This window comes from Takifugu rubripes, chromosome 14 (genome assembly GCF_901000725.2).
Source record: "Takifugu rubripes chromosome 14, fTakRub1.2, whole genome shotgun sequence".
In the NCBI taxonomy this organism is placed as follows: Eukaryota; Metazoa; Chordata; class Actinopteri; order Tetraodontiformes; family Tetraodontidae; genus Takifugu; species Takifugu rubripes.
In genome coordinates this window covers 7,642,929-7,669,202 of record NC_042298.1, presented here as the reverse complement: position 1 = coordinate 7,669,202, position 26,274 = coordinate 7,642,929, and the positions used below count along the sequence as shown (strand labels likewise).

Here is a 26,274-nt window from a genome sequence, read left to right as displayed (position 1 = left end):
CAATCAGAACCATCAGAACCGCAGCACAACTGACCGAGGTGATGGATGGAGGTTGTAGCAGGAGCAATATGAGCGCAGCGTTTTGGAAACAGGTATTTAATGGCAGAGTCCTGGAACAAGAAAAGCCTTGAACTATTTAAAGGAAGCTAGTGACATTCAGAAGTTTGGGTAGAGTAGCTGATATTTGGGAATATTTGGATGGAAAAGATGAGGAGGAAAATTGAGACGATGCCCCCAAACCCTCCAAAACGAGCGCTTTGCTCCACTCCAATGTGCTGTGTTGATCAAAGAGGGAGGAGAGACCAATATTAGACACGCCATCAGATCTAATGCACTCCTACCGCCAGACTTAAGACAGGAGATGAAGCTCCTGATGTAATTATGTGCTCCGTGTTGCATCTCGTTAACACCAAAATAGATTTATAATTCGCCAGCCCACACAGGGTCTCCGTGTTCACGGGCGCGCACGAGCAAACAGGCAGCCGCGTGAACGAACCTGCCCACGCCGTCCCAGTAATCAATTCTGATGGAACACAATTAATATCCAATTTCAGCCGCTTTTGTTTTCATCTCCAGATTAAAAACAAGAAGCTCCCAGAGGAACTGGATCATGACAGGCAATATTTCATGTGGGGACACCGTCAGCTTGACAGAAAAGAAGTGGGAGTAAAAACTCTTTAAAGGGGAAACTTAAAACTCCGACTGAATAATATAGAAAATAGATACGCTAGTTCGGTCACACCCTGCAGGTTTGATTTTTTATTCAAGACCACATGTTGTATGTTCTTGCATGTGTTTTGGAGCAATGAAGATTTGGACATTTGCAATACATGAACCCAAACACTGTAGAAAACAGCATCGGCACAAAGTAATGGACCAAAGTACCGGAGGACGACCGCAGTCTGTCAGACAACTGACCCAAAAAGAAGGGATCTGGGAAGGTTAAAAACTCCAGAAATTGAAAACGGGCCCAGTTTGGTCGCCATTTGGTCCTCTGCCACTAAACGGGTGAGATGATGGATGGAATGCTGACAGGCCCAGAAAGCTTCTGCATCCGTCTCTGTTGACATGTGCTAATTTACTGCGTTTACAGCCAATCAGAGTCCCCTCTGTCCCTCTAATTCAATGCTGAAAAAAACAGATCCATGTGATAAGATAGTTGGGGTTAAGTCACACGTGTGACACATGACCATCTATCTTGTGCACGACTGCTCCACTGAGGTGTAACACAAGTGTAAGTACACTGTCATTAGCATCATCGTTAGCATCGTAGTGCCTCTGGGCAGCTCTGGCGCTCGTGTGGCCCTTCTGATTATTGTGTCATTTTATTCTGCAGGTCTCCTGGCTGTTTGGGTGATCTATGAGTCCTGAAACTCTGCCATTGTTGCATATTTATGACAGAGCATCCTTGGTTCCCAAACTGTAAGATCAGCAGTCTCGGACGCTCCCTCGCTGTGATTTGTGTGGGATCGATGTTTGGGATCCACAGAGAAGACAGATAAAGTTTTGGCCATTTTTCACTTTTGGGGATGAGCGCTCGCTGTAATGCCAAGGCCTCTAGCATTGGGACACTCAAATCTTATCCTCCCGATTGGCTGTCAGTGACGCACCAAAATCCATTTGATTCATTCACTGCGCTGGTCCTCAGATCAATAGCAGAATCATCAGGGGAGGTAGAGACATCTTTGTTAGGGCTTTAAATCAGACCAGGGATGGAAGGCAACGACGTCTCCCTTTATCTTGCAGGCAAGACAAGCCAGAGGGGATGCCTGAAGGCAAACCGCGAGCGCCCTGGCAGCGCGGCTGCATCAGCGATAAGCTAGCTTTGTAGCCTGCGGTGTGTATTTGCACACCGTAGGCAGACAGCGGTGTGGTTGAGGCTGGTGGCAGGTGAGCTGCAAACAGCAACAGTCTTCCCAAAGACGGAACATCATTATTCAGAACCAGCTTTATTTCTTTCAAATCAAAATGCTGTGGGGGAAATGACTCAGACGCGTATTATATACAGTTTATTCAGCTTTTTCTGAAAAGGAAAAAATCTTTTCCATGATTTTGAGCAAGTCGTTCCTCAGGATTCCAATGAGATAGAGAAATAATAACCCAATTATACCTATCATTGAGTTTTTGTTCAGGAATGAGCTGTTATTTGACTCTATGCGGTTATATATTTAATTTTTAATAATAAAGTATAAAATTAGACAGAAATGTTACTGCACAGACCTACGCTTACTCAAACACGGTACATTTTAAGTAGTTTACTTTTGGTCTTTCCCTAAACAGACTGTTTACACACTATTTAACGAGTTTAAATGAGGCTTCGTCACATTAGTCTCCGTTTCATAGCCAGGTCTTTAGCTCTCCTGCAATAAATCATTTGGCCTAAACACTCACTTTTAAATTTTGCCACCTCCTTGTGGCGCCTCGGTAGAGAGATGGATTGCTGCAGATCAGCATGCAGCCGGCCGCCTCCGACAGCCTGATGAGAAGCGCTGAGTGAGCCATCACTCTTGTAATGAGGCGTTGAGACAGCAACTAGCACGAGGGAGCTTTGGGGAGGAGGAGACAGGGGTTGCGGGGAGGGGAGGTTCGGCCCGTCGGAGGTCACCCTGGGAGTCAGAACAGAGAGGTGTGATGGTGGGTGGAGGGGCGCAAATGCTGGAATAGATGCTACACAATGGGCTTGGTGACAAATGGAGGTCAGGTGAGATGTAAGGGCCTCGCCTGTGTGTGGGTGGAGCGGAGGGGTCCGGATGGCCACTCTTGCTGCTATTTCTCCCAGGTGAGCAGTTGCGGGTGGAAAAGCTGGTTTAATTGTGTGGATATTTTTTCTATGGCAGCCTGTTCGACCTGCTGTGAAGCGAAGGGTAATGAGAGCAGGCTCACTGTGAAGATGTTTGTTTAGGGGGCACCAGGAAGTGTCTAATTAATGCCACCCAGAACCCCCATTGAGGTCTGACCTTCTGTTCAAAGCCCCGGGTTGTCAGCATCACCTCTCCCAGCCTAGACAGCCATCAGCGAGGCTTGAATAATTGATAAGGTCAAGAGCAGGAGCAGGTGAAAGCTTAATGGGCCAATCAGGACTCCCCTGTTGCATGCTCACTTAGGCCTTGTGGACTCACAGGAAGTCGGACAATCAGTGCAGGGTGGGGTTGATGAGACTAAGAGCAAGGGCAAATGTCTGCAGGGAGGAGGAGGGTTGTAATTCCTGAGAGAGCGGGGTTGTAGGTGATGGGAGAGGACGTGCGATGTGCAGAGAAACAGGGGAAAAAACGTCAGATGGAAAAGTTTAAACATTGCAGATGTTTTGAGCGAGTTTTGGTGTGGCCCCTGAAATGGCAGGAAGTGCCCAGACTCTCATTCCTTCTCTAGAAAGCTGTGCTGTTATTGTGCAGGAAACAGACGGGGGCAATAAAGACGGGAACAGGATGGACCGTCCCACTGGCCTGTCTGTGGGGGTCACTCCCTCCCAGCCATGACACACAGAACACCAGGTGGGGAAACGGATCAGTGTTAAAGGCCCGTTCCACCGACGGACCTTGGCAGCCTCAACTCTTCGGCATGATGACCAGCTGGAATTGAATTTCTCGTTGAAAGAAACAATTGGGGAAATTGACTTGGCGTCGTCAGAATCACCCAACTTTAGCGATATCTCTGATTGGCTGGTCAGCTCTCGCCACTCTGCTATTTCCTCTTGTGCACACACAGACGATAAAAGCCTGCGCGGCCGCTTTAACTTGTCAAGGTGTGACAAGTCTTTGGGGACGGACTGGCAGCATCCGGGTGTGTGACGCCAAAATGAAAGACAGCAGAGGATCAAGCCGTCTCTACTGACACGGAGCTCCGTAAAGTCAGGCAAAAGCGTCTCAACTGCTCACTCGCGGTGGATCCTGTTGTGACCCACGCAGCAGCTGTTGTGTCGGGTTTTATACCATGAAAGAACAGAGACGTTTTGCCATCCAAAGCTGACCCCTGCTCAGTTTTATTAGCTTAGAACAGAACCTCACTATATTTAATCATAAAGATCTGCTGATCAGTGCTTTAAAAACCTCATGACTGAACATCACACCCCCCCCCCCCTCCCCCCAGCTTATTGTAATGATACCACTAATTCCTTGGAAATAGGGTCACAGAGGGTGAGGCACGCTAGTTGTTTTCCTATTTTGTCTAGTGCTTAAGCAAAGCAGATGTAACCAGCTGCTCACCCGCAGTTAATGACACTGAATTAAATATTGAATCTAGCGCTTCACACAAAAATGACCCTGCTCTGAAGAATCCAGATGTCCCGGTAACGTGACGATGATGAACAACACCGCCGCTCTCTCAGCAGCTTTGAAATTGCTGATTGCCAAAAATCTCTCCTGACGACGCCGCGACACCTCTGCATACATTTGAAAGACTAATTAGCCTTTTGTGACTAGCTTTTATTCCGCTCTCTTCAGAGCCCAGGGCAGCGCGGCACCTATGCGCTGCCTCAGCTGAGTCATTAACATCAGCCCTCCCAGGGGAACCAAAGCTACCTGCGTCGAACGAAAACAAACACCGGCTTGTTCCGCGTGTCAGCTGCTGCAGCCCCCCCCCCCCCCCCCCCCCCCCCCCGAGAGTCCGCAGAAGACGTCTCCTGCTAATGGAGTTTTGGTCACTTGGGTAGAATTTTCTACTTTGTCCTCAGACACACGTGCAGTCGGCCTCCATGTCAGTGATGCTGGTTTAGGAACGTTTAATCAAGGGATACGTTTGCTTTCTATTTTCATGTCTATACAACCAACCTCCCCCCAAAATGGATGAAATTCTGGCACCAAAGTGTGGAGATGTTTAGTTACAGCTGGGCTCATTAGGAGCTGCACCAGCAGCCATCAGCCGTTCACGCATGCCCTGAATTAAACAACATTATCTTGGCATGTTGAGGATGTACAGCAGCCCGAGTGAGATCAGGCGGGATGAGATCCCATTAGTCTTACACGCCATCAACTCTGTGCACACACGCAGGAATCAACACGCCAACTGTCTTTCTGTTAATTCAACAAACACGGGGCTTCAGTCTTAGTCGTCAGTCTATGCAGTGAAGCTTTTACGCTCCAAGTCAAGCAACCTGAGGCCCTGTTTTGCTTTATGCAGTAATGGCAGGTTCTGTGCATGTTCACAAGCCCGATGATGTAAATGCTCCCAACCTCAAAGCTGTAAAATCCCGCCTTTGTCTCTCTCCCCCCCCCCCGCCCCAGTCTCTTTTGTGCCTACGAGCTTTGACGTCTGATTCGAGGTTTAAGCTGTGGCTCTATCAGTGGAAGAGGCAGAGAATCACTGATGCCTGGCAAAGTAGCACATAAAGGAAGCAGAGTGATTCCCGAGATAAGAGAGCGCTTCCGCAGAGGCAGCAGAAACAGCCGGCGAGCCAGATGTTAAAGTCTATACATTGTCCTCCCTGACTGGGTATGAGCGACAGCTGCTTTGATAAAGCACGCAATCTGACACGCTCTTAATTCATATCTGAACAAACACACTATCCCCTCTGGCACGCCAAAAGGCTCGAACGTCAGCGTTCAAAGACCTGACTGCGAAACGCTGGAAACAAAACGTCCCACAAAGCCACCTGTCATGGGTTGGATGTGATGTGATTACAAATGGCTGCAGCGCCGCTCATTGTCTTCAGGGCACAACTCTCATCTAGCGACTGCAGGAGGCTGCGGAATGGAAAAGTACGTCCCGTCCTCCTGGATGGGAAACTCGTGGCAGGGGCAGTCTCATTGCGCTGTGCGCTGACATCCCACCTGCAGCAAAATAAATGTTATCATTGCAGGAGATGGGCTGGAATGTGTGTTTGTATGGAGTGGAGCTCCCGAGCGTAAAGCCAGAGTTAAACAGCAGAAGAAGCCCTCTGATGCTCTGTAAACAGCGGTCAGGTACGACAGCCTCTGGTTACGCTCGGAGCTGCTCTCACCTTCTGTTTGTCTCTGGTTTGATGGAAAGTGTAAACCAATACAGCCTGGAACTGAAACAAGGGTTAGTCCACTCGGTGCTGCAAGGGGGAAAAAAAACATGAAGTCATAAGAAAGCACTTCATCTTCCATCCAATATGGCGGGGAAAGATAGGAGCTCGCTGGGATTTACAGGTTGGACATTCAATTCCCATGTAATCACATAGGTGTCAATGCATAAAGGTCTGTAAATTAGCTGCTACTGACATGTATGAGCTATTAATAGCAGAATCCATTCCAGCTGTTTTACTCTGTTGTTAATGTATTATTGAAAAAAACAGATTTGAATGAAAATGATGAATTTTAAGACTACTAAGCACACAAGCAGCTGTAGTCATGGGAGCCTGGTGAAGGTGTAAAGGTGGTGAAGGCTGGAACTGTTCAGCTGTTAGCTCCAGGGTAGAAGCAGGATGTCATTGGAAGTTCAACATTTGATGGCAGGGACCTCAGAAGGTCAAATGATACACCCACTTGTTTTTTGTCTTTTTCACCCCTCTTGAGTGACTCAGACATGAAGATGCCTCTCCTGTTTACACTGCAGCAGGAGATAGAGGCATTAAGATGATATGCGGTTAATTAGCGTAGCTGGAATGCCCACAGTGAATGTAAAACAGCCCACCGCTGTAAATACACAAGCCACAACAAGCCGCTGTGCCATATCTGTGTTTTTGAAAGGTTCATCTGATGGCGGAGGCACACACTAAGCTAATTAGCAGCATGTCTCTCTATTATTCCTGCAGCCACTTCATTGAAACCGGTCCCACATGTTAGCATGATAACGTCTGCTGCACGTCTGATTATTATGACTTTCAGGACTGATTCTGCTCATATGCCCACTTAATCAGAACCACGTTGGTTCCCTTTTAACAGCGACCCAGTGGCTTTTATTCTTGTCTCATTGCCTCCTCATTGACGGTGTATAATAATCCCAGGTTCTACGGGTTTCTCTGCAGCTCCCCTGCAATACTGAGACACGTGACCCGTAGGCAACTTAAGTGCCTCTTAAGAGGAGCTTTCGCCTCATAAAAATTCTAATTGGACTGCCGACGCACACGCAGCTGAGCCCTTACACTTGTGGGTGGGGTTTGGACGAAAGAAAATGTTGCCGGCCTGAGATTTATTGTGTTGGCTGTTTATCCACCAGTCTGTTTGGATTATGGAGGAACGTAGAAGCTGTTTCTTTAGTTCTGATGTGCCCTCCTGTTGCACAGAACAGCGCTCTGAATGAGATAGCATGCATGCTCATGTGCGTCATTCGTGGAAGGTCAGATATTGTCTTCCTCCCACATGAAACGCAGCAAAGCTACCATTAGCAGTCCTCGCTAGCTGAAGCCAATGAGCAGGAGTACTGTCTTGAAGGCTTAATGTGATTTTTATTCTTCTTAGAGACAAATGATCGATGTCATTGGTCTCACTGGCCTGTGTGACTGTTGCTGAGCACTCTTCACTCGCGGCATTTTTAATTGTGATTTTGTAAATATCTTCGACAGCGACGAGACTAATGAGGCAGTGCAACCGTCCCTGGTGTCAGAGGTCTCGATGACTCAGTCAGCTGTAGGAGGGATGCAGCAGCATTGAACTTTCGTGTGCAATGAGTTTTAAATCACTGCGCAATGGCATCTAGCCAAAACCATGCGAGAGGTGGCTTTTCGCAGGCTTACATTCCGTTAAAATTCTGAAATGATGTGAGATCAGTTCAGGCTGACGCAGCCTCTTCTCATGCCTGGTTTGGGTCAATTCTTCCAGCTCCCCAAATGTTTCCTCTGCAGAGAAAATAGATGGAACCCTACCTGAAATTCTCAGCTGAGACGACCTCTCCGGTGTAAATGTGTTTGTTTTTGATGGGAAATCAAATTTTTAAGGCCTTCTCTGACTTTGGACCGTGACGAAGGATCTGCCCTTTTTTGTCACTTGTTGATTTATCCTGCTATCCTCCAGCCAGTTCCTCTGCAATGTTCCTCTGGTGTGTTTGATTTCCCCAGTAATACTTCAGGCCTGTCAGACACCGAGGCAGACAGATTCTTCCTGTTTAAACTCTTCCTGCCTCCTCTCATTCCCTTCCAATGCTGCTCCTCTGGTCCAGATGTGACAGGTTAGGTGTCATCAGGAGATATTCCTGCTGATTTTATTCCCCACAATGGTGGGCGGGCAGAACAGGGTAAGAGAGACGTAACCAGGAAAAAGACAGAAAGAAAGGATGACCGGCTTGGCCAGATGTGCCCATTTCAGCTCAGTGGAGCAGGAATTCTGGCCCTGGATTTAACCGGCTGCCTCACCCCTGCCTCCGTCTCTGTGCAGAGTGATCATCTTAAACTCGCTCAAGCACGCGACGGCTTTTTAGTTACAGGTTTTTAGCTCCATGCAGTGGGACTGCAGTCAGATTTATTTTTATTTTTTCTGTTTCAGAGGATTTACAGATTTTCTGTTGTGGAGAAAAACATATTTTGAATGTATTTACTCCTGGATAAACCCTTGTTTTGAAATGTTTCCTCCTATACGGGGCTGCCGGTCTCTGCAGGATGCGCCACGGTAGTTATCGTCCACAACTGCAGCTACGACCCCGCGGAGCGTGTTTGTGCAATTTGAGCGAATTGATTCAGGACTGCCGGCGATGCAGCGCGGCTCCGTGATGAATCACGGTAATTTGCAGAGTCTGCAGCGGGAGGCGACGCCACAGACTGCTTAAGACCAGCAAGTCTGCATTGATTACCATCGCAGGTAATTGCTCGGCAATGATAAAATCAGCGTTAATCCTGGTGTGTTGGCGGGTGCTCGAAAAAAAAAAACAACCTAAAAAACCTTTGATCATCCTGAGGAGGAGCCTGGCCATGCCAACGCAGATAAGATGAAGTGGACCAAATCAATTCCTGCAGAGGGCTAATTGCTTTTCTAAGCATGTCTGGCCCATTTTAAGACTTCCAGAGGGTTGTTTATAGTGTATATTGATTTAACTGCGCAGGAAAGATTTTAATTTCCCCAAACTTATCTTGCAGTGCTGACAGGCTGAGTTTTAGAAATCCAATCACCGAGGTTTCTTCTCACCACTCAGGAAAAAAACTAAGATGGAGGATGAATGCAGAATGACAGACATGATTTAGTGGGTCTTTTTTGGGAAATTTAGAGTGACAGAAGATAAAGATCAACACACCAAGGTGGCATTCACTCCGATAATAAATGTGTTCAGCGGTGTAGGCAGTTTCCTCTGTGAGAAACTTTCAAAGACTGTGTGAGAATGAGAGACATGCTGGGACTCAGTGCACGGCCGCTGAGATTCTGAGTGCTGCATGCAGCCTCAATGTCACACAGTCGTTCGGAAGGAGAGGAAAACAGGAACGATGTCATTAATATACATCAGCAACGTATAATTTAAGCCTCTTTGTCTGAGATTATTATGTCCAAAACTGCTTCTAACATTGAAAAGAGCCCCAAGATGTCCATCATTAGGTCGGTCCAGACAGACGAGCAAATGAGTAAATGATAAATGCTCGTTTGAGGGGATGATGAGACGGGAATGAAATATTTCTGCAGGGAGGTTGTGGTAAAAGGGAAAAAAGGTTCTATTGGATGTGATCAGGAGGAAACCTGCAGCGGAGGAGTTGATGTTGACAATTTGCAACGGTAACCTTCTAACTTCAGCACGCTCTGGTTGTGCAGAAACGACGCTTTGAAACGTTTGTGAAGGAAAATCTGCTTCATACGGACTTTTTGCTCTGAGAATTCGGGTGGCAGAGCCTGGGTAACAGGCAGGAATTAGCATTTTGCTCATTCAGCTTTACTTTAATCCATTCGTTCTGACTTTCATTAATTGGCTGCGTTCTGCTGCCATGTCTTGATGTCCCCAGCCCCCCCCCCCCCCCCCCCCCCCATCCCCACCCAGCACATTTCATCGATATCTCCATTTAAAAAAACACACGACTTCAGCTGCAGAGAGCATCCTGCCGCCCACCTGTCGCCGCCACAGGACACAAAGACTTGATATAAGTTTGGGAGCAGATGAGAGGAAGGCCATGATGACTCTAGACATTATGGATGACTCAAGACGAGTCCGCTTTTAAACGCTCCAGCTCCCCCAATTAATTCAGAGGTAATAATTCCTCAGGTGGAGCGGGGATCAGAGAGCACAGATCTGGTCATGCCATCACCTTGTCAACCATTTAAACTATATTACGCTGCACCAGATTAGCTGATGGGTCAGCAGGAGCAGCTGCCACGATGTGCATTCAGCCATGTTGCTGCGACCAACCCAACACTGCACATCAGACCAGTGGTAATTTTTTTTTCCCTTTTTGGAGGTAATTTTACTCACTCTTGTTGGGGCAGCAAAATGTGATTTAGCTGGTTCTAAGGCAACAGAGAAACCATTTTTCAAAGGCGCCGTGTCTTCTGACCACTCTGACAGTAAAAATGGAATTTCCAGGAGAGCATTTGTTTTGTCTGAGACTTCCTCTGCCTCACATTACATTCTAATGCTGTGTGTGTGTGTGTTGTGTGTGTGTGTGTGTTTAACATACAGGGACAAACAAAAACCCCTCAGGGATGGGCTAAAATCTGGCTGGGATGCAGAAGAAAGGAGCCTACATCTGTGTAGGGGAAGAAGTGTGCAACAAGTCATAAGCTTCTAATGTGCTATTGTTATTTTTAATTAAATGTGGTGGAGATAAGAGATTTTATTCCTATTATGGGCTGAGGGTGAAAACAGCAGGGGCTTAAATGCTCCAGTTTGCAATCGAGTTTGTACTGTAGCTCTGCCCGAACTGCCTGGGAAATATTTCATGTTTACACATTTCCCATCCTGAGACAATTTCATTTAAATTTGTTTGCGTCGTCCTACGTGGGAGCGTCATGCACAAATCGACGCCGTATGAATGCAAATCACAAGCAAATGTTGACATTCAGTGCATGCTGCATCTGTAACTCCTACTAATTTGAAATAAGAATAATTGACTATGCAAATGACCCACCTCTGACACACTTATTGTCTGCTTTCATACAAATATTCAATGATTAATTCTGAATATAACCATATTAGCACGCATAGAAACACTTGACAGTGGGTCAGTTCAGGTTAATAACATAATTCCATAGGCCTTAATACTGTATTGTCATATGGTGATAATATGGACCAGGAATGAGGAAAACAAACCGTATCACCATGTTAGCAAACATTAGCAACTATTCATTTAAAAAAGCAATTAGCAATAAAGTCTGTCTTTCTCCCTGCGTCACTAAGCAAATAAAACTGGAGCAAGGCTCCTCTGCTGCCGCATTATGTTTGTTTGTAGCTCGGGAGTTTGCAGGGGACACTGGAGAGGCTCGGAGACAGGATGCACATGAACACGCGCAGACACACGCAGCGACTGATGATGATGTACAGCCGGGGTGTGTTGAAGAGCCTCCTCAGCACTACATGGTGCCAGGAAAGCACAGCAGTGACTCAGGCTGACGCAGCAGGAGTTTGAAGGAATCTACCATCAGCTTCCACCACAACTCCGCACAGCCCAAACACTCCGATAGACTCTGATTAGTCTCACCGTCTCCTAAAGAGACAACATTGAGGCGAATAAATCCAATAGCACGTTTTCTCCTGCAGAACTTCCCTGTAAAAACCAATAATCGCTGCAGCCCTTGGAAGGGTGTGAAAACAAACCCAAAAATATCAGCGGCGACAGTGACAACAGTCCCTGCGGTGCACAGCGAAGTGCAGCCGCAGCACTTCTGACGTCCTCGCATCTTTCCTGCATTTGCGATGGTGTCCGTGAGACACGGCGGAGACGTGGGTGAGACAATAAGATCAGACGTCCCTGTGTGTTCTGCTGCCACGGGCGATGCTTTTCATCCCCCCGTCTCTCCGGCGCTCCTCTCTGAATAACTTGGGAGCGACTCATGTGAAATGCATGAATCCTGCTTTCGGTTTGACTGGATGCGACTGCAAACAAAACGTTTGAACAGTATTTACTGTACATGTTTAATGCCGGCGTGCGAAGCGTCGAGGTCAAGGAGGAAAATAAGCACCGGGGGTGCGTCTGAGGCCGGCTTCATGGCAACAGCAGACAGGCCAGAGTCCTCAACAGGGATAATTGTTTATATGATAATGTTTCACCTAAAAGACTTCCTATTTAAATGTGTTGTGTTTCAACATCACCTACCACAAGTGAAATCTAATCATTTCCCACTTGCAGGGGTTCAACACGTTGGCTGTGTCCGAAACCACCCTCTAGACCCTACATAGTGCACTCAATAGTGTGGACGCCATTTTGAAATAGTGTCCGAATTCTTAGTGAGCATCGCTGGACCCTATGTAGTGCACTCAATGTATCCCACAATGCACTGCGAAAAGTAGTGTACAACCGATGCACCTGAACTCGGTAATATATCCCATCAGCCTTTATGGTATCACGTGATAATCTGTCAATGGCGGATAAACGAGGAGAGATGACGTACAAATGTATGTATTATTATGTTATTATTATTTTATGCTATTTGTTTCACATATCTTACTAGAGCGTAAAATTCTTTCACTTTAGCGGAACATTGATGCCTCCATTTTAAATATGTTTTTGCCTTTATTTATTTATTTATTATTTATATTTAATATTTTAATCTATTATTATTATATAAAGATAATAATAAGGTAAAATATTGCATTTTCAAAGAAACGACCGCTGAATGTGTTTGGGTATGTTTCGGATGGGTTAAAATAATTAAATGCACCTGGCCACTTTTCCTGGCGACCGGTTCGCTATTATTATGCGACAACATTACGTCATTTTACGTGCGCCGTAGTGTCCGTAGTGTCCGAAAGCTAACTTTGAATTGAGTGAGCTACGTAGTTCACTCAATCCATGTCCCCCATGTAGTGAGTAGTGAATAGGGAACGAGTGTGTGGTTTCGGAAACAGCCGTTGTCTGGACCTTTCAGAGTTTCAAAGGTGACTTCCTCTCTGAATCTTAAGAGTTCCTCCCACTCTCTGATGCGCTCCTCTTTAATTCAAAGTGACGCCTCGCCTCATTAGGGAGCGCAGTGTCACCACGGCTCCTGGCGCTCATCACCACGTCACGCAATCGTCACCCTGTCGTTCAGAAGATCGCGATGGGATAAAACCAGTCAGGAGAGGGCAGGAAGCAGATACCTCCGATGCTGCAGGTTGAACTGGATGTGGTTGGGAGTGGATTGTCTGATCTGCTCCTCCTGACGTTGACAGCTGAGGCTGCGGGGGGGGAAACATCTGAAGGGTTCCCACTGCTAATGATAAATATGCAACAATCTTTAAAAGGCAGCGAGCGATGCGAGCCAAACTGGCGCCTGAATTGACCTGGCTGGATTTGAATCAATTCCAGTGATTTGCCATGAGGACGGCGCTATCCTTGAAGCAGGGTTCTGCCATGGTTCCATTGTAAGTAGCAGGAGGATTAGCCTGTCGCTATATTTGATACTATATTTGGTAACTCATAAATCCCCCGAAGTGCAAAATGAGGCCATTCCCATCACGCAGCACCTGATGCTAAACAGCAACAGGGCGGTCACGTTCACATAGGCCATGTCAGATTTTCCACTGAGACGCGCAGTAACCAGGCACTCGGCCCACATAAGGGACCGCCGGGCCATCTGTCGCTTCGGCCCACAAACTCCCTCTTAGATGTGACTCCTGGAGATGAAGTCATCGAATCTTTCCACGCGGTTCTTTCGGCAGCTCATCGCCACGCTGCTCCTCTGCCTGCACAGCAACATCCCCATGTACATCCTGGTACGTACACGTAGCCGTGCACCAGGAGATCCGAGACCGGGAATGAGAGCCTCTCTCTGTCTCTCTCTCCATGTCTCTGTCTCTCTCTCAGTATTTCTCTCTCTGCCTTCTGAAATGCTCAGAATCAGCAGTTAGAGCGACTGGAACAGGAAGAGTCCGCATGCACAAAGAAAGGGAGTGCAGAATTAGGAGATTAAACGAGCGGCAGGATTAGGCTCCAGGTTTTAATGATGGAAATGGAAGGCTGTGAAAGTCTGGCACATATTCACCCTCTCTGGCCCTCTTCTCCGTGGAGCACCATGTGTGTCCCGCTGATTACATGAACAATGCGAGCGGAGGGACAGCTTTACAGACAGCATATATACACAAACATGATTCACATTTCCTCTTGTTTACACGTCAGAGGTGGAACATTTCACACCATTTCATCTGATATTTGGTCTCCTAAATGACAACGTGTCAGGTAAAGAAATTGGGCATATGTTCCTGTTTGTTGGTACTCAGACACTTCAGATTGTGTGTAATCACCACAAATAACAGGCTGCTTGGTGCAATCCCAGCATTCGCTGAGGTCACATGATCAGACGTGCAGTCATCTGCAAACATCTCCATCCCGGAATGATGAGGAATAAACTAGACTCTCATTATCCGCCGTCCATGCTTGTTAATTTTCTAGATTTTCGCTTCAATATCATTCAGATTAAATATAGAATTGTGACCGATTTGATTGACACCTTTGAAGTTTTCTGGCACTCACAGCGATGGATCCCTTTTGAGTAAGTACACTTTGCAGAATCAAGAATAATCCTGGTGACACAAAGGTGAACTGGATAAACTTTGGTGCTCAAAGGTGAGGTCACAACAGCCTTTCAGCCAGCTCGCTCTCATGAACATCCAGGAATCCCCTGAGTGTTTTCTCTTCTGCACCCTATCCTAGGTCAAAGGTCACTGTGCCTTAATGCTTCACTGCCTCGCAAACCCATTTTAAGCTGCTCGGTGAGGCAAATGTTATTATAAAACATGGACCAAACCATGTGTCAGTATCCACAAAGGACACTGACACATGTTTGGTTGATTAGTTGCTGTTGGAAAATTAGTAAACTGACCAGCTTCTTTGGGAGTATTTAACGAGAAAATGTAGGAAAAAAGCAGATGTGTGGACCAGCTAAGCCACATGTGTAGATGTAATAAGGAAATACACAAACATTTGTTTACATCATCCTGTTGGGTCGGCTCTAGTGTGGGCCGGGGGATTCTACTTCAGGTGCAATGATTAAGCCACAGTTTTCTTCCTCCCCTCAGGCCTTTTTAATTCATACACACAAAGTTTGTTCTCAAGCATGAGAGTCTTCCTCGCTTTGGTACCAGGAGGGTGTTCTGATTCAGCTGTCAGGAGGTCCTGATATGCCCTGAAGAAATTAGATGCTAATGTGTTGCCGGCCATTTGAAATTCTCATTAATGCAGGAAGGCTCAGGAAGTCGTCCCTTCTTTTTCATTTCGCTGGTGTTCAGATTGGAAACAGAGCTGACTCATCTTGGCTAAATTTCCCATTTAAACAAACAAACAAAACCCACTCAAAGCTCTTAGTTTATATTTGGTATTTGTTCCAACACTGGTGTGGACGTGGGCTCCGTCCTGGATGCAGGTTAGTTCCTCTGCTCCTGCACAGCCAAAAGAATCAAAGCTCTGATTCATAGTGTTAGCTCAATTATTCTCCTTATGAAAATAATCTCTTTCTATCTAGACTGCTTTACCTTCTCATCTCAAAGCTTCAGCATTCCCTTTGTTGGCAAGGTTGGGCCACAGATCAAATGCTCACAGTGTAATAAAGGCCAGCTTCAGAGGACAGCGGAGACAGAAGAGAACGGGTCAAAGGGAATCAGGAAGTGAACAGGTTCCTGTAGCGAAGCCCCACACTCGCGGGTTCTATTTTGAGATGGTGAAGTGTGTTTTGTCCAGCAGCCCTCCAACACAGCAGACTGTGCAGCGTCTGCCACCATTACCGGGGTTTTTAAACAGGAAGAAGTGCCTCTCTGTACGTGATGACGACGCCCTCTCTGTCCACACCGGCGCTGCGTCCTCGGAAGAGCCGTGAAGAGAAAATCATTATTGTGCATTTCTCAGCCAATCAGCGAGCAGGTGGATGTTGCCTGACTCTCAAGATGGGGTGAAATGCTCATCAGAGTAAATTAATGCCGTCAGTGCATCTCCGGAGAGCAATAGGCTGGTGTGTAGAGGGCCCTCAGGACGGGGACAAACCCGAATGTGTTGTTAATCCTCCTCTCAGAGCAGGAGGGTGTCTCCAGTTCAGCAGGGGAGATAAAACTGTGTTTTTATGTTTAATGAGATAAAACCTTCTCCGTCTCGGCCAACAACATTAACCTGAGACATGTGCAGGTGGGCGTATCAGAGCAGAGGCGCTCTGGACTGACAGAGCGGACTGACCTTATTAGAAGCTCTTTACTGGGGCCCAGAAACGGAGTTCTGTCCATCAGGACCATTGTTTGCTGCCGGGCCGTGAGCCCAATACTCTCTCCAAATTACTGCACCAGACTTTCAAACCGGCTGAGGGGAATTTTCGTTTGCAGCTGAAAAGGATCTATCTATCTATCTATCTATCTATCTATCTATCTATCTATCTATCTATCTATCTATCTATCTATCTATCTATCTATCTATCTATCTATCTATCTATCTATCTATCTATCTATCTATCTATCTATCTATCTATCTATCTATCTATCTATCTATCTATCTATCTATCTATCTATCTTATCTATCTATCTATACCTTTTGTAATAAGTGGACGGTTGATAAAACTGCTGCTGTCACTCCTGACTTTATTAATCCCACCGGGGACGTTGCCCATTTTTCATTTCTGAAGTTTTCAGCGGGCTTTGCACGTCGATTTATCCTTGCTGTGCCATATTTAAACCATCTTTCTCAGCTTTTGACATCTTCTGATGGTGCAAAATTCTCTCTTCAGCGTTGATAATTGAGCCAGACTGTTTTGTTCAGCTTCTGTAACGTTAGGCTCTCACAAGAACAGGGAATTTAAAGCCAAATGTCTGTCGTTCCATTATTAAACACATGATTTCTCACTGTATTATAATAATTGAGCTTTGTGAGGAATTCGCAATTTTAAAGACAAATTTCATGATTGCATTTTATTGAATTTCATTTATGTAATACATTTAACAATAAAAAGAAGAGTACAGTCAGAAACATAAATCAACATGAGTGCGCACACACAGACACACACCTGGTAATTCATTAGTGAAGCTGGATGAGCACTTTATGCAGAGCAGCAGTTAGAGGAACAAATGGAGGCGATCACTAGTTCGTATAGTCATTATTGTCATTATCTTTCCACAGCCCAACCATCTGTGATTATCCACTACGCGGAACGCTGCATTCTCATTTGGGATTCTTTTCAGTCCAAAGTTTGATGATAATGTAACCACAAAAAGTGAACCAAACTGCAGAGCTGAATCACCGGTAGAGAGAAGAGAGGCTTTGAAGTTGGGGCGTTAATATTGATGAGGTGAGATATTTCAGACGACGAGCACCAGAGATTTCACTTCTAGCTTTTTATTTTGCATCAGCAGTCGAAGCCTTAAAAATTCCCACATCTTACTTTTTTCCCCTCACTTGTCAGTGAGTTCATGACGAAGAGAAGGACAGAAAATTAAGAATGAACTAAAATATGTGTTGGCAAAAATTAAACTACTTAAAATCATTCAATTTCCTAAAATGTCCATGGAAATCCGCATGGATGGGGAAAGCCAAATACAGTTTCCAAGGTGATTGCTAAACGTGCACTACGCTTCGTTCATCTAGTTGCTCCGGCATGCAAAAGCAAGCGTCAAAGGCTCCGGTAGACCTGCAGAGAGTCCTTCACACCTTCACAACCCATTACTTCTCCATCCTTTGTCAGCACAGCGATGAATAAAGCTGAAAAGCTCCATTAGAAGCCTGGAATACGCAGGTGTACGCTTAAAACACATCCAAAACCACTTTTTTTGGACAGGGGGTCAGGGATGACACCAATACCGATGTATAATGACCGTTCCGTGTCAGCAAGCACCAAAGGAACAGCGCAGCAAAGTCTGCAGTGAGACAAACTGAAGCAGCCGTAGTCTGAACGCAAAAACGTGCCTCTGTCACAGCCACAGGGCATTCGTCTAGGCATTGTGCTTCCTGAGCAAGTCACTTTGCCAGTGTCTTTTACGATCTGGAAACACTCGGGGCAAGTGGATCTTTTTAACATCCTCAATGCATTTCTTCAGCTCTTCCTCCAGCAGCTTCCTCTCCTCCTCCTCCTCATCCACTCCCAGAGGAGGGCCGCCATTCTCCTTGACAGTGGGACGGGGCAGCGTCTTTAGGTGGAGCGCCGTTGGTCGCTGGGGGCTCTCAGCGGGGGCCAGTGTTGCCAGCAGGGGCGTGCTGGAGTTGGTGGTGGGCTTGGATGGCAGAGGTGGAGGCAGGCCTGGTGGTGAAGGTGGTGGCAGGTAAGGGGCGTCCCCAGACGGTGGGGGCGGAGGTGGAAGAGACAATGGGGAATCCAGAGGCGCCTGGCTGCGTATGTCTGGAATGCCGATGCATTTAGTCTCTGGAAGGCTTTGGGTTCGGCAACCGGTGGTGGGGAGCTGCGGTAGAGTCCGAGCAGGCTCTCGCTGAGAGGTCATCAGTTCGGTTAAGGTTGGGGGGTCGGCGGTTGTTACCTCAGACAATGTCATCGAACTACCTGCAGCAGACGAAGAGACAAAAAACCATCAAAGATGCGCTGCTAAGTTGTGAAAAGCTCCATATACTCACAGCACCAGCACTCGCTGCAGCACCCCCCCCCCCACACACTGACCACATATTCACATATTTATGGACTGAGTTTAGTGGGTTGTGTGGTATTCATTGCAAACATTAGCCCCACTATTCTGAAATGTAAGTATAGTTACAGTGAGCAGCTCAGAAGCCACGAGAGTCAGTAAAGTTGGTCCACACACGTCACTAAAACAAAGAGAAATGTCTGTAATTAAACAGTGATTAAAAACAGTTTTGCTGAGCTAAAACACCCTTACTCAAGTTTAAATTACTCTACGTGTATTAACTTAGATAAATAAAATTTAAAAATACTCAGTTCAATAACACAGTGCTTTGTATGTTCATTTCACACACCCCCAATTCCCCCAGGATCCACACCAGCTTTTCATTTTTGTCATTTTCAGAAGCTACCAGGGCAAACAGCCAATTAAAGGAATAAATATAGTTGGATTTGTGCTTTTATTCTTTGCCTTATCGAAGTGTGTCAGCGATGTGTGTTTGGCAGCTTTTATGCTTCACAATTCTGCCTCCCAGGGTACAAAAATGCACACGGTGGCACAAGCTCTGTTGTAATTACAGAAACCGAAATTAGGAGAAGGCGGTTCAGCGGCGGAGGACTCGCAGCTAAAAGACAGGATAAAAGACCTCTGTTTTTATTGCGTGAAGGTGCTCGTATTAAAAGAGGGGACTCTGAAGCTGAATGGAAGTGTGACGCCCCAACCTCACATGGCATATTTCACGGTGTGGTGAGTTTGCACTTGAGGGTGGGAGGATTGTCACCACTCAGACAGGGCACGTGCACATTGCTCTCAGTCTGAGGCGCCATCAGACCGTTGGAGTTGTCTGCTCTCATATGCAGACAGCTCCGGTGTGTAGTCGGCCTCTGATTCTGATTTGCACAACATCAAACTGTGAACTAAGTTTTGAAAGCGTATTTCTAATAATTACATGGTCCAACCACAGATGGGGACACGCCACAATCTATTTGAGGCTGGATGATAGTGAATATTGGCCCCAGCCCGCTGTGGCATTTTATTGTTGTGGTTTTTGTGTCATTTGATCCGCTTCCCGCAGAGTTTTTGCAGGCGCCGCTCTGCAAGCGAGCAAACAAGATAGTCCCTCTCAAGAGGAAGTGATGCAAAGCTGTGCAGCTGCACAAGCTCAGCAGAAGATATCTAAGCCTTTTCTTATTGTTCCTTTACATCAATGTGGACGCAAACGTTACAGGAAACGCTTAGAAAATGTTCTCCAGACAGAGACAAATAAAACTGCAGCAAGGTTTTTAGCGTGACCTCAAACAAAATCCCTCTCTAGGAGCTTCGGCGCTGCACGAGAGCGCAGCCGGAGTTAACCTCCTGCTGCAGCCTGTCAGCTCTTCAGAGGGAGGGGAGGGGGGGGGGTAACGAGCAGGAAAGGCACGTCACTCACATGATGGTGTTCACAGTGCACTTCCTGCCACAGGACAAATCATCTCTGTCGCCCATCTCATAAAACAGGAAATGATGCTCATGTCAAATGGTGGAGGTGCAGACGTTTCTCCCGCTGCCTGCCTGGAGTCCAGCGTGTGCCTTGTTTGTGAGCTCTGATCATTTAATCATCATTAATTCCCAGGTTGGTATTTGAGCACTTTAAAGTGGTTAAGCTCAGGGTTCATGTTGAGACTGTAACTGACAAATTAACCCCCCCCCTCAAAAAAAAGTTATCTGTGCCAAAATATGTGGAAAACAATGGAATGGAAAATGGAAAGAAAGTCCATGTTAAGGTCCCACAAAGATAGCAGGACAAAACTGTGTGTGAGTGTGTGACTACTAAGCAAACACATTTGCACACTAAATATAAACAGTTGCACCTGGAGCAGTGGTAGTGGTTTTTTTTTCCCTTCTATTGGCCTCATGTGTCTCTTTCCACACAACGGGTGGTAAATGTGTTGTTAGGATTGACGATCCACCCCCCCCTGCAAGCCATCTGGATACCTGGCCTCTAATCTGCCTGCTAATTATCAGTAATCTGTAGCGTCAGCCTTGCCCTTGTTGATGGAGGCCTGAGCTGGGTTGGACCTTGACTGCAGGGTGTCACGGCCTTGAGGGTGCAGCTGTAGTTGCCAGACAGTGGAAATTATCGTGTTGTTTGGGAAGACAAAAAGATTTTAGAAAAAAGACTTTTACTCAGGCCGCCCTCTCTCTTCTACGCAGATGATAGAGTACAAAAAGCTCAGTCACTGATAATCTGTAGTTATTTTTTGAAGAAATCATTGGTTACATCTCGGGCTAAATGCATTTGTTCAGAACAACATAGCATTAGCATGTCTGATTACACATCTGTGGAGGGACACAGACTGTCATTAGGCGTCGTGCTGCTCATTTCACAAAGCAGATGTTTGATATCGGCGGTGAGCTGAATGCTTGGTAATCATGCACAGAACACGCCACAGCCACCTCCAAGGCTGTGCAATAGGAGCCGCCCTCCGCGACAGCAGGAGGAGACCATATATGTGCAGTTTTACGCATTGTTATGCATTTGTGCAGCTCTGGATCCCTCGACTCAATGTGGCATTTCCATGGAGACGATGCCGCAGCTCGATTCTGCCCGCTCTCAGGTCACAACACCTGTCGGCCCGCGCGGTGAATTTTAAAACACAGCCGCGGGCTGATTGACCTGGTCATCATTAGACTCACTCATTTTTAAAGAGCTCCATCCCAGAGCGATCCTGCATTAGTCAAGGACAAAAAGGAGAACGAAAGCAGTCAAATTAGTCTGCTTTACTCGTACTTTTGTACATTATTAAACACAGTAAATGAGAGATCTGTTGTGAGAGCTGTGGCGTCAGGCGTCAGCCTACAGCCGGCTTCTGCTTGAGGTTTCTGCTCTCTAAAAAGCCTCTTCTTCCTCGCCGCTGTTGCTCACGGCAGACACGTGCCTGCCGCTCTTTTGTTTGTGCAAGTGTTAACAGCGTCCTTGATCAGTTGAACATTGAGGCCGAGCTTTGAAAGAACAAGCGTCTGTCTGCTGTGCTCAAGTCTATTGTGACCTGGAGCAGAACAAACATCTGAACAGAGGTCAAGCAGAGGTCGTGAAGGGTGGTACGTTGAAGTGCCTCCAAAATGTAAGCTGGCAGATAGCTTTGATTTTCCTGGATGCGTCGAGCTGCAGGAAAGGAAAATTTAAGTCTGCTGGGGCTTCTTAGCTGCAGCTCACAGGACCATTTAGTCAGTGTCCCCACTGGGCTGAAACCGAGTCCCACTAATACACGATTAAGAATTCACTGGTTCATAAAAAAGTGAATGAACTTCCATCATTGATGAGCGACAGAAGTGTAAACCAAATGGTCTCTAAATAATTTGGCAACATGCTTGTTTGGCCTATTTGCAGCCTTGTTAGACAGACAGCAAAGCCTTTAAACCAGCCCCAGATTCTGGTGAACATGCTGCCGAGCTCCGATCGCCTCTGATACTGTTTCATTATACGAGTGACGGAAGTTTCTGTGAACCATTCCTTTATTTAATGCACATCGCCCTCATTTCCCTTTAACTCCAGGGTCCTGGTCAGAGTCGTGCAGGCATTGTTTTTTTGTGAAGGTAATAAATAAAACAACCAGAACAGAGCTGGGAAGCATTTTCCAAACCTCTCCGCACCTTCTCCTATGTCTGAAAATGACGTCATTTCACATCAGCATTCTTCAAGTAAAGACAGGAATGACTGCAGCTGCACAGCAACTGTGGGTATACACACGTACTAACTGCCCAAGCTCTTTAGCACAACTTTCAATTAGCTGCTAAATGCTTTTAGCCACTTGGAATCTGGCTCTTTGATTGCACATTAACACAAAATGTCACAGCCTCGCCACGTTCCCAACCGCTGATTGCCGTGGCATTTAGATGCCTGATCCATGTGTTAGCAGGACCTTTCCTCAATAATGCCTCCATCACACAGTGTTGATCAATCTGTATTCTGTTGTATCTCGAACCCTCGCGGAGTGCTGTGAAATCTCAAGTATCTAAGAAGCCTGCTGTCAAAGGTCACTGGAAGTTTCTTCAGCGAAAAAAACCAAATCTGTCTCTCGGGGTGTTTGTTAAGAGATCAGGTAGGGTGAAAGACAACGTGCCATTAGCAGTAATGATGGAAAAGGGGAGGGATGTGTCACAGTGAACAGATGGGAAAGCCAGGCAACCAGAGAGGAGAGACTGTGAGAAAGTGCTTTGGCTTTTGCTTCTATCCCCGGAGAAGTGGCCCCCGGAACAGGGTTGAGTATGCTCTTTCACCGTTCTCCTCCATAAGGCTTAGCGGCGGAGGAAAACACGGAGCCCATCCCCCCCGGAGGATAATTCCTCTGACGCTGCTAAGCCCCCTTACTCCCACATCCAGGCGGTCCTCGCTCACATGTGTTCATTATGATTTCGTCGAGCACACAAACACCCACAGAAGAGCATCTTCCTGCCAACCCATTTTCTTTTCTCTGTCGTTATCTCTTCTTCTTTCAAAAGGCAGTTAATTCCCTGAACACGCGCGCTCACACGTGCACACAAGCCTCATCCTATCAGCATTTAAGATGTCATATACGTTTTCAGAATGAATTTGATTATGTATTTTAACCATAGATTCATGAAAGTATATTAAACTTTACGTTTGAACATAGAGTATTTGGTGTTTGGGTACAAGCTGTTTGTGCATCTTTGGCCCATTAATAAAGCATATATGTTAAATATATGCTATTAAATATACATGTGTGCTGATCTATCTCCTTTAGAGTGATGTCGCATGTCTGTGACAGTCAATTTACTGGAGAGAATTTCTGTGCTGTTTTCTTAATCCCTAATTACAGATGCAATGTTTTGCATGTGATGAAACAGTTCAGGAACTGCATGAGCTGCATGAGTATGTTCAACGGTCTTTGCACGGCAACTGTCACAACTTCCACCTCGGGTTGCTCAATCCGGGGTCCTTCTGCTCCGGTTTCCATCTTTGTGATGAGGAACTGTCATGTGAGGAGCCATTTTAGATTTCTTTTTTCAAAAATACAGATCTGGCTAATGGTCTATATCGGTAATTTCCTCCCCCATCTTTAGAAGAAAAGAAATGTGCGATGAGGAAAATGGTAGCAGAGATAAATAAAACTCAACAGAGAGAGAGAGAGGAATGCGAAGCCAGCGCCCTGTATTAACCCGAATGTGCTCCCTACTCTGAATTCTCGACCCCTGACCTTCCACGAGGGAGTACACGTGGTATTCAGAGGATGTGACGCTTTGTAATATCGGCTCTCTGGGGGGAAAGTGTGTTCCAAGATGAGGAAGACGAGGAGAGCGTGGAGGAGGAATAGTAGCATATGTACCCATGCTGGGAGCACAGTAGCAGAACACATCTGAGTCAATGCCTGGCTCCCTATAAATAACCTGACACAATGAGCTAAAGATGCCCTGAGCCAGTGCTACTGTACTCTGCATACCCGCTTATGTGGCTGCCTGCGCCCATCCACGTTCGCACACTTAAGTGCACACGTGCCGACTGTCATACGCCAGCGCATCTCCTGCTTCACACATGTCACATGTCAGCTAGCCCGTGGTGGACCTCGGGGCCGTGCACGCTCCGTCCTCTTGGCCAGTTGCCAGATGATTTTTGATGGAGCAGTTATGCTGGTTGATCCACCTTCAGCCTGACCTGCCATCGCTGGAGGTTGAAGAACACACAGCCCAAAAAGGCGGAGTGGCGTGTTGAGCCATTAAAGGTGATTCCCTTAACCTTCACGCGTGGAATCAAGCACTCTCCATTAGAATATTCCCTAATCCTGAATTAGCTTGAAGCTGCTGCTGTACTGAGTCATTAATCTGGTAGTAGAGAGCCATTCTGCATCCTCTCATGGCACCCCCCCCCCCACCCCACCCCCAGCGGTGCACTGTTTGTGTGTTCTGGGAGATCCCGACTGCCGGCTCAGCATATTTGTTAGAGAGGGCATGTGCCCAGGTCAATGCCCCAGCATGCCACCCCCCCACCATCCCGCCCCTTCCCAGATGTCTCGCAAAAACATTAGCATGGGCAAAAACACAAAACAGAGCCACAGTGGCGAGGTCAGGCAACAGGAGGTTGGCTGCACGATGAAGAAGGGAGTTGGGCCTGATAATGCCTCAGAACAATTCAACTAACCTTATTTTCACTATTTACCTAGTTTTTTTGTTTTTCAATGTGGATCTAGGTCTTCTAGCTAAGGGGTTGGATGTAATGTGATCGCGTTATGAAGTGATAAGTTAACTTTGCCATGGATCAATAATGCTGCGCTCTATCTGAATCTCCCTGTGCGTGTTGAAAGAGCAGATGGGCTTCAGAGGAACACACGACAGCGTGGCCCAGTCACAGCCTTGTTTTTGTGTGGGCGCTCCAGCACCTCTCTGAGACGCGGCTCAGGCTTGAGTCCACTCAGGAAGGAAGGGATGAGCAGAAAAGCCTCCTCGCTTCAATTCCCCCGCCACCCCCGTCGCAGCTCACATTTACCAGGTCGTCTATCGTCTCATCACTTGGCTTCCTCCGCCGGTTTCCTGTCCTGTGTTTGAGATATACATCCGTTTCTGCTCTTCTTCTGCTGTCTTGTGCCTGTCTTTCCAGCAGGGAAGTGATGACCCAGCTGGCTACGAGACAATGAGTTCATTCTAATGGGGGAAAACAGATTGAGCCGTTAACCACGCGATGCTGCCTTCAGGGACAGTAGCACAACATGGCTCTAATCATTGCATCAGGGTACAGAGACCAACTTTGTCCTCTCAGACCACATTTCCTTTTTCGTGTTTCCCTGCGAGGAGTTTAATAATTAACGGCACAGCCTGAGGAAAACTAACCAAAACAATCAAACTTCTAACCCACTCGGTTAGAAGTTTGGAGCATATGAGGAGAAATGAAATAAACTGAAAGGGTTTAATTGACTGGAATGTGCAGCAGCTGAAAAAATGAGCGATGCTTTTTGATTTTCCAGAAGATGCAGAGCGAATACATTTTCTATCCATAGACTTGTGATACACTGGAATCTGCGTCCTCGGTGCCTCATGCTACACTTTGAAGTTTCACAATGTTATTAAAAATGGGAGGGAAATCGTAAACCCATGCAGCATATTTAGCTCTGGCTGACGGCTGCTTTTACGGTCACAGAGCGGTAACACTTCTCACAAGTTTTCTGTTGAATGTTGGCTTCAACAGACACTCTGGAATTTCACATTCAAGGTGTGTTTTTCTGCAAGCTTGTGCTAATGACTGACCTGGTTGCTCCCGTGTAGCGGCGGCATGCCAGAAATACTCACAGAGGAATGCTGTGTGACACTGTGTTTGGGACGGTGGAGACTCTACAGCTGTGATATTGTCGCCTTCTCTGAGGGTTTGTCATGAACCGCAGGAAAATAGGAAGAAGAAAAATTGTTTTCCAGGAAGGCAGCAACATTAAATTTTCATCAGTTTTTGTGACGCTCCTCCGCTGTGCCTCTATCTAGGCCAGACTGAGATCAGGTTTGTGTTAAGGTAATTAGCATGGGATAATCTGTAGTTAAAAATGTGAGTCAGACATTCTAAAACAGGAAGAGGCTGCCTCAGTAGCGTGCGCCTGACTTTTGTATTTCCTGGATTTTTTATGGCCAGCGTGAATTTAAAAAGGTGCCTCATTTGTGTCCCAGCTGGGTTAAAGGACCCCAACCAAAAATAGAAGACAGTAAAAAAAAAACAAGATTATGATAGCTGTGCCTTAAGCAAATGCTGTGTCACCTTTT

General features: G+C 46.5%; 1 protein-coding gene across 2 annotated transcripts; it reads right to left on the bottom strand.

Moving 5' to 3' along the window:
- Positions 1 to 16,879: 16,879 nt before the first annotated feature.
- Positions 16,880 to 25,760, bottom strand: LOC115252287 (formin-like protein 8). Of its 2 annotated transcripts, none has more exons than XM_029846889.1 (2): positions 25,013 to 25,760; positions 16,880 to 18,464 (listed from the first exon to the last, which is right to left on the bottom strand). In XM_029846889.1, exon 2 carries the CDS (start codon positions 18,454 to 18,456, stop codon positions 17,902 to 17,904), a length of 555 nt encoding a protein of 184 aa, XP_029702749.1. In that variant the 5' UTR covers positions 18,457 to 18,464; positions 25,013 to 25,760; the 3' UTR covers positions 16,880 to 17,901. The 2 variants fall into 2 exon arrangements, with proteins under 2 accessions (XP_029702749.1, XP_029702748.1); XM_029846888.1 differs by having other exon boundaries at positions 25,019 to 25,760.
- Positions 25,761 to 26,274: the final 514 nt, after the last annotated feature.

Excerpts from the sequence above, each read along its gene's own strand:
- LOC115252287 (XM_029846889.1), bottom strand. The coding sequence starts at position 18,456 with ATGACATTGTCTGAGGTAACAACCGCCGACCCCCCAACCTTAACCGAA.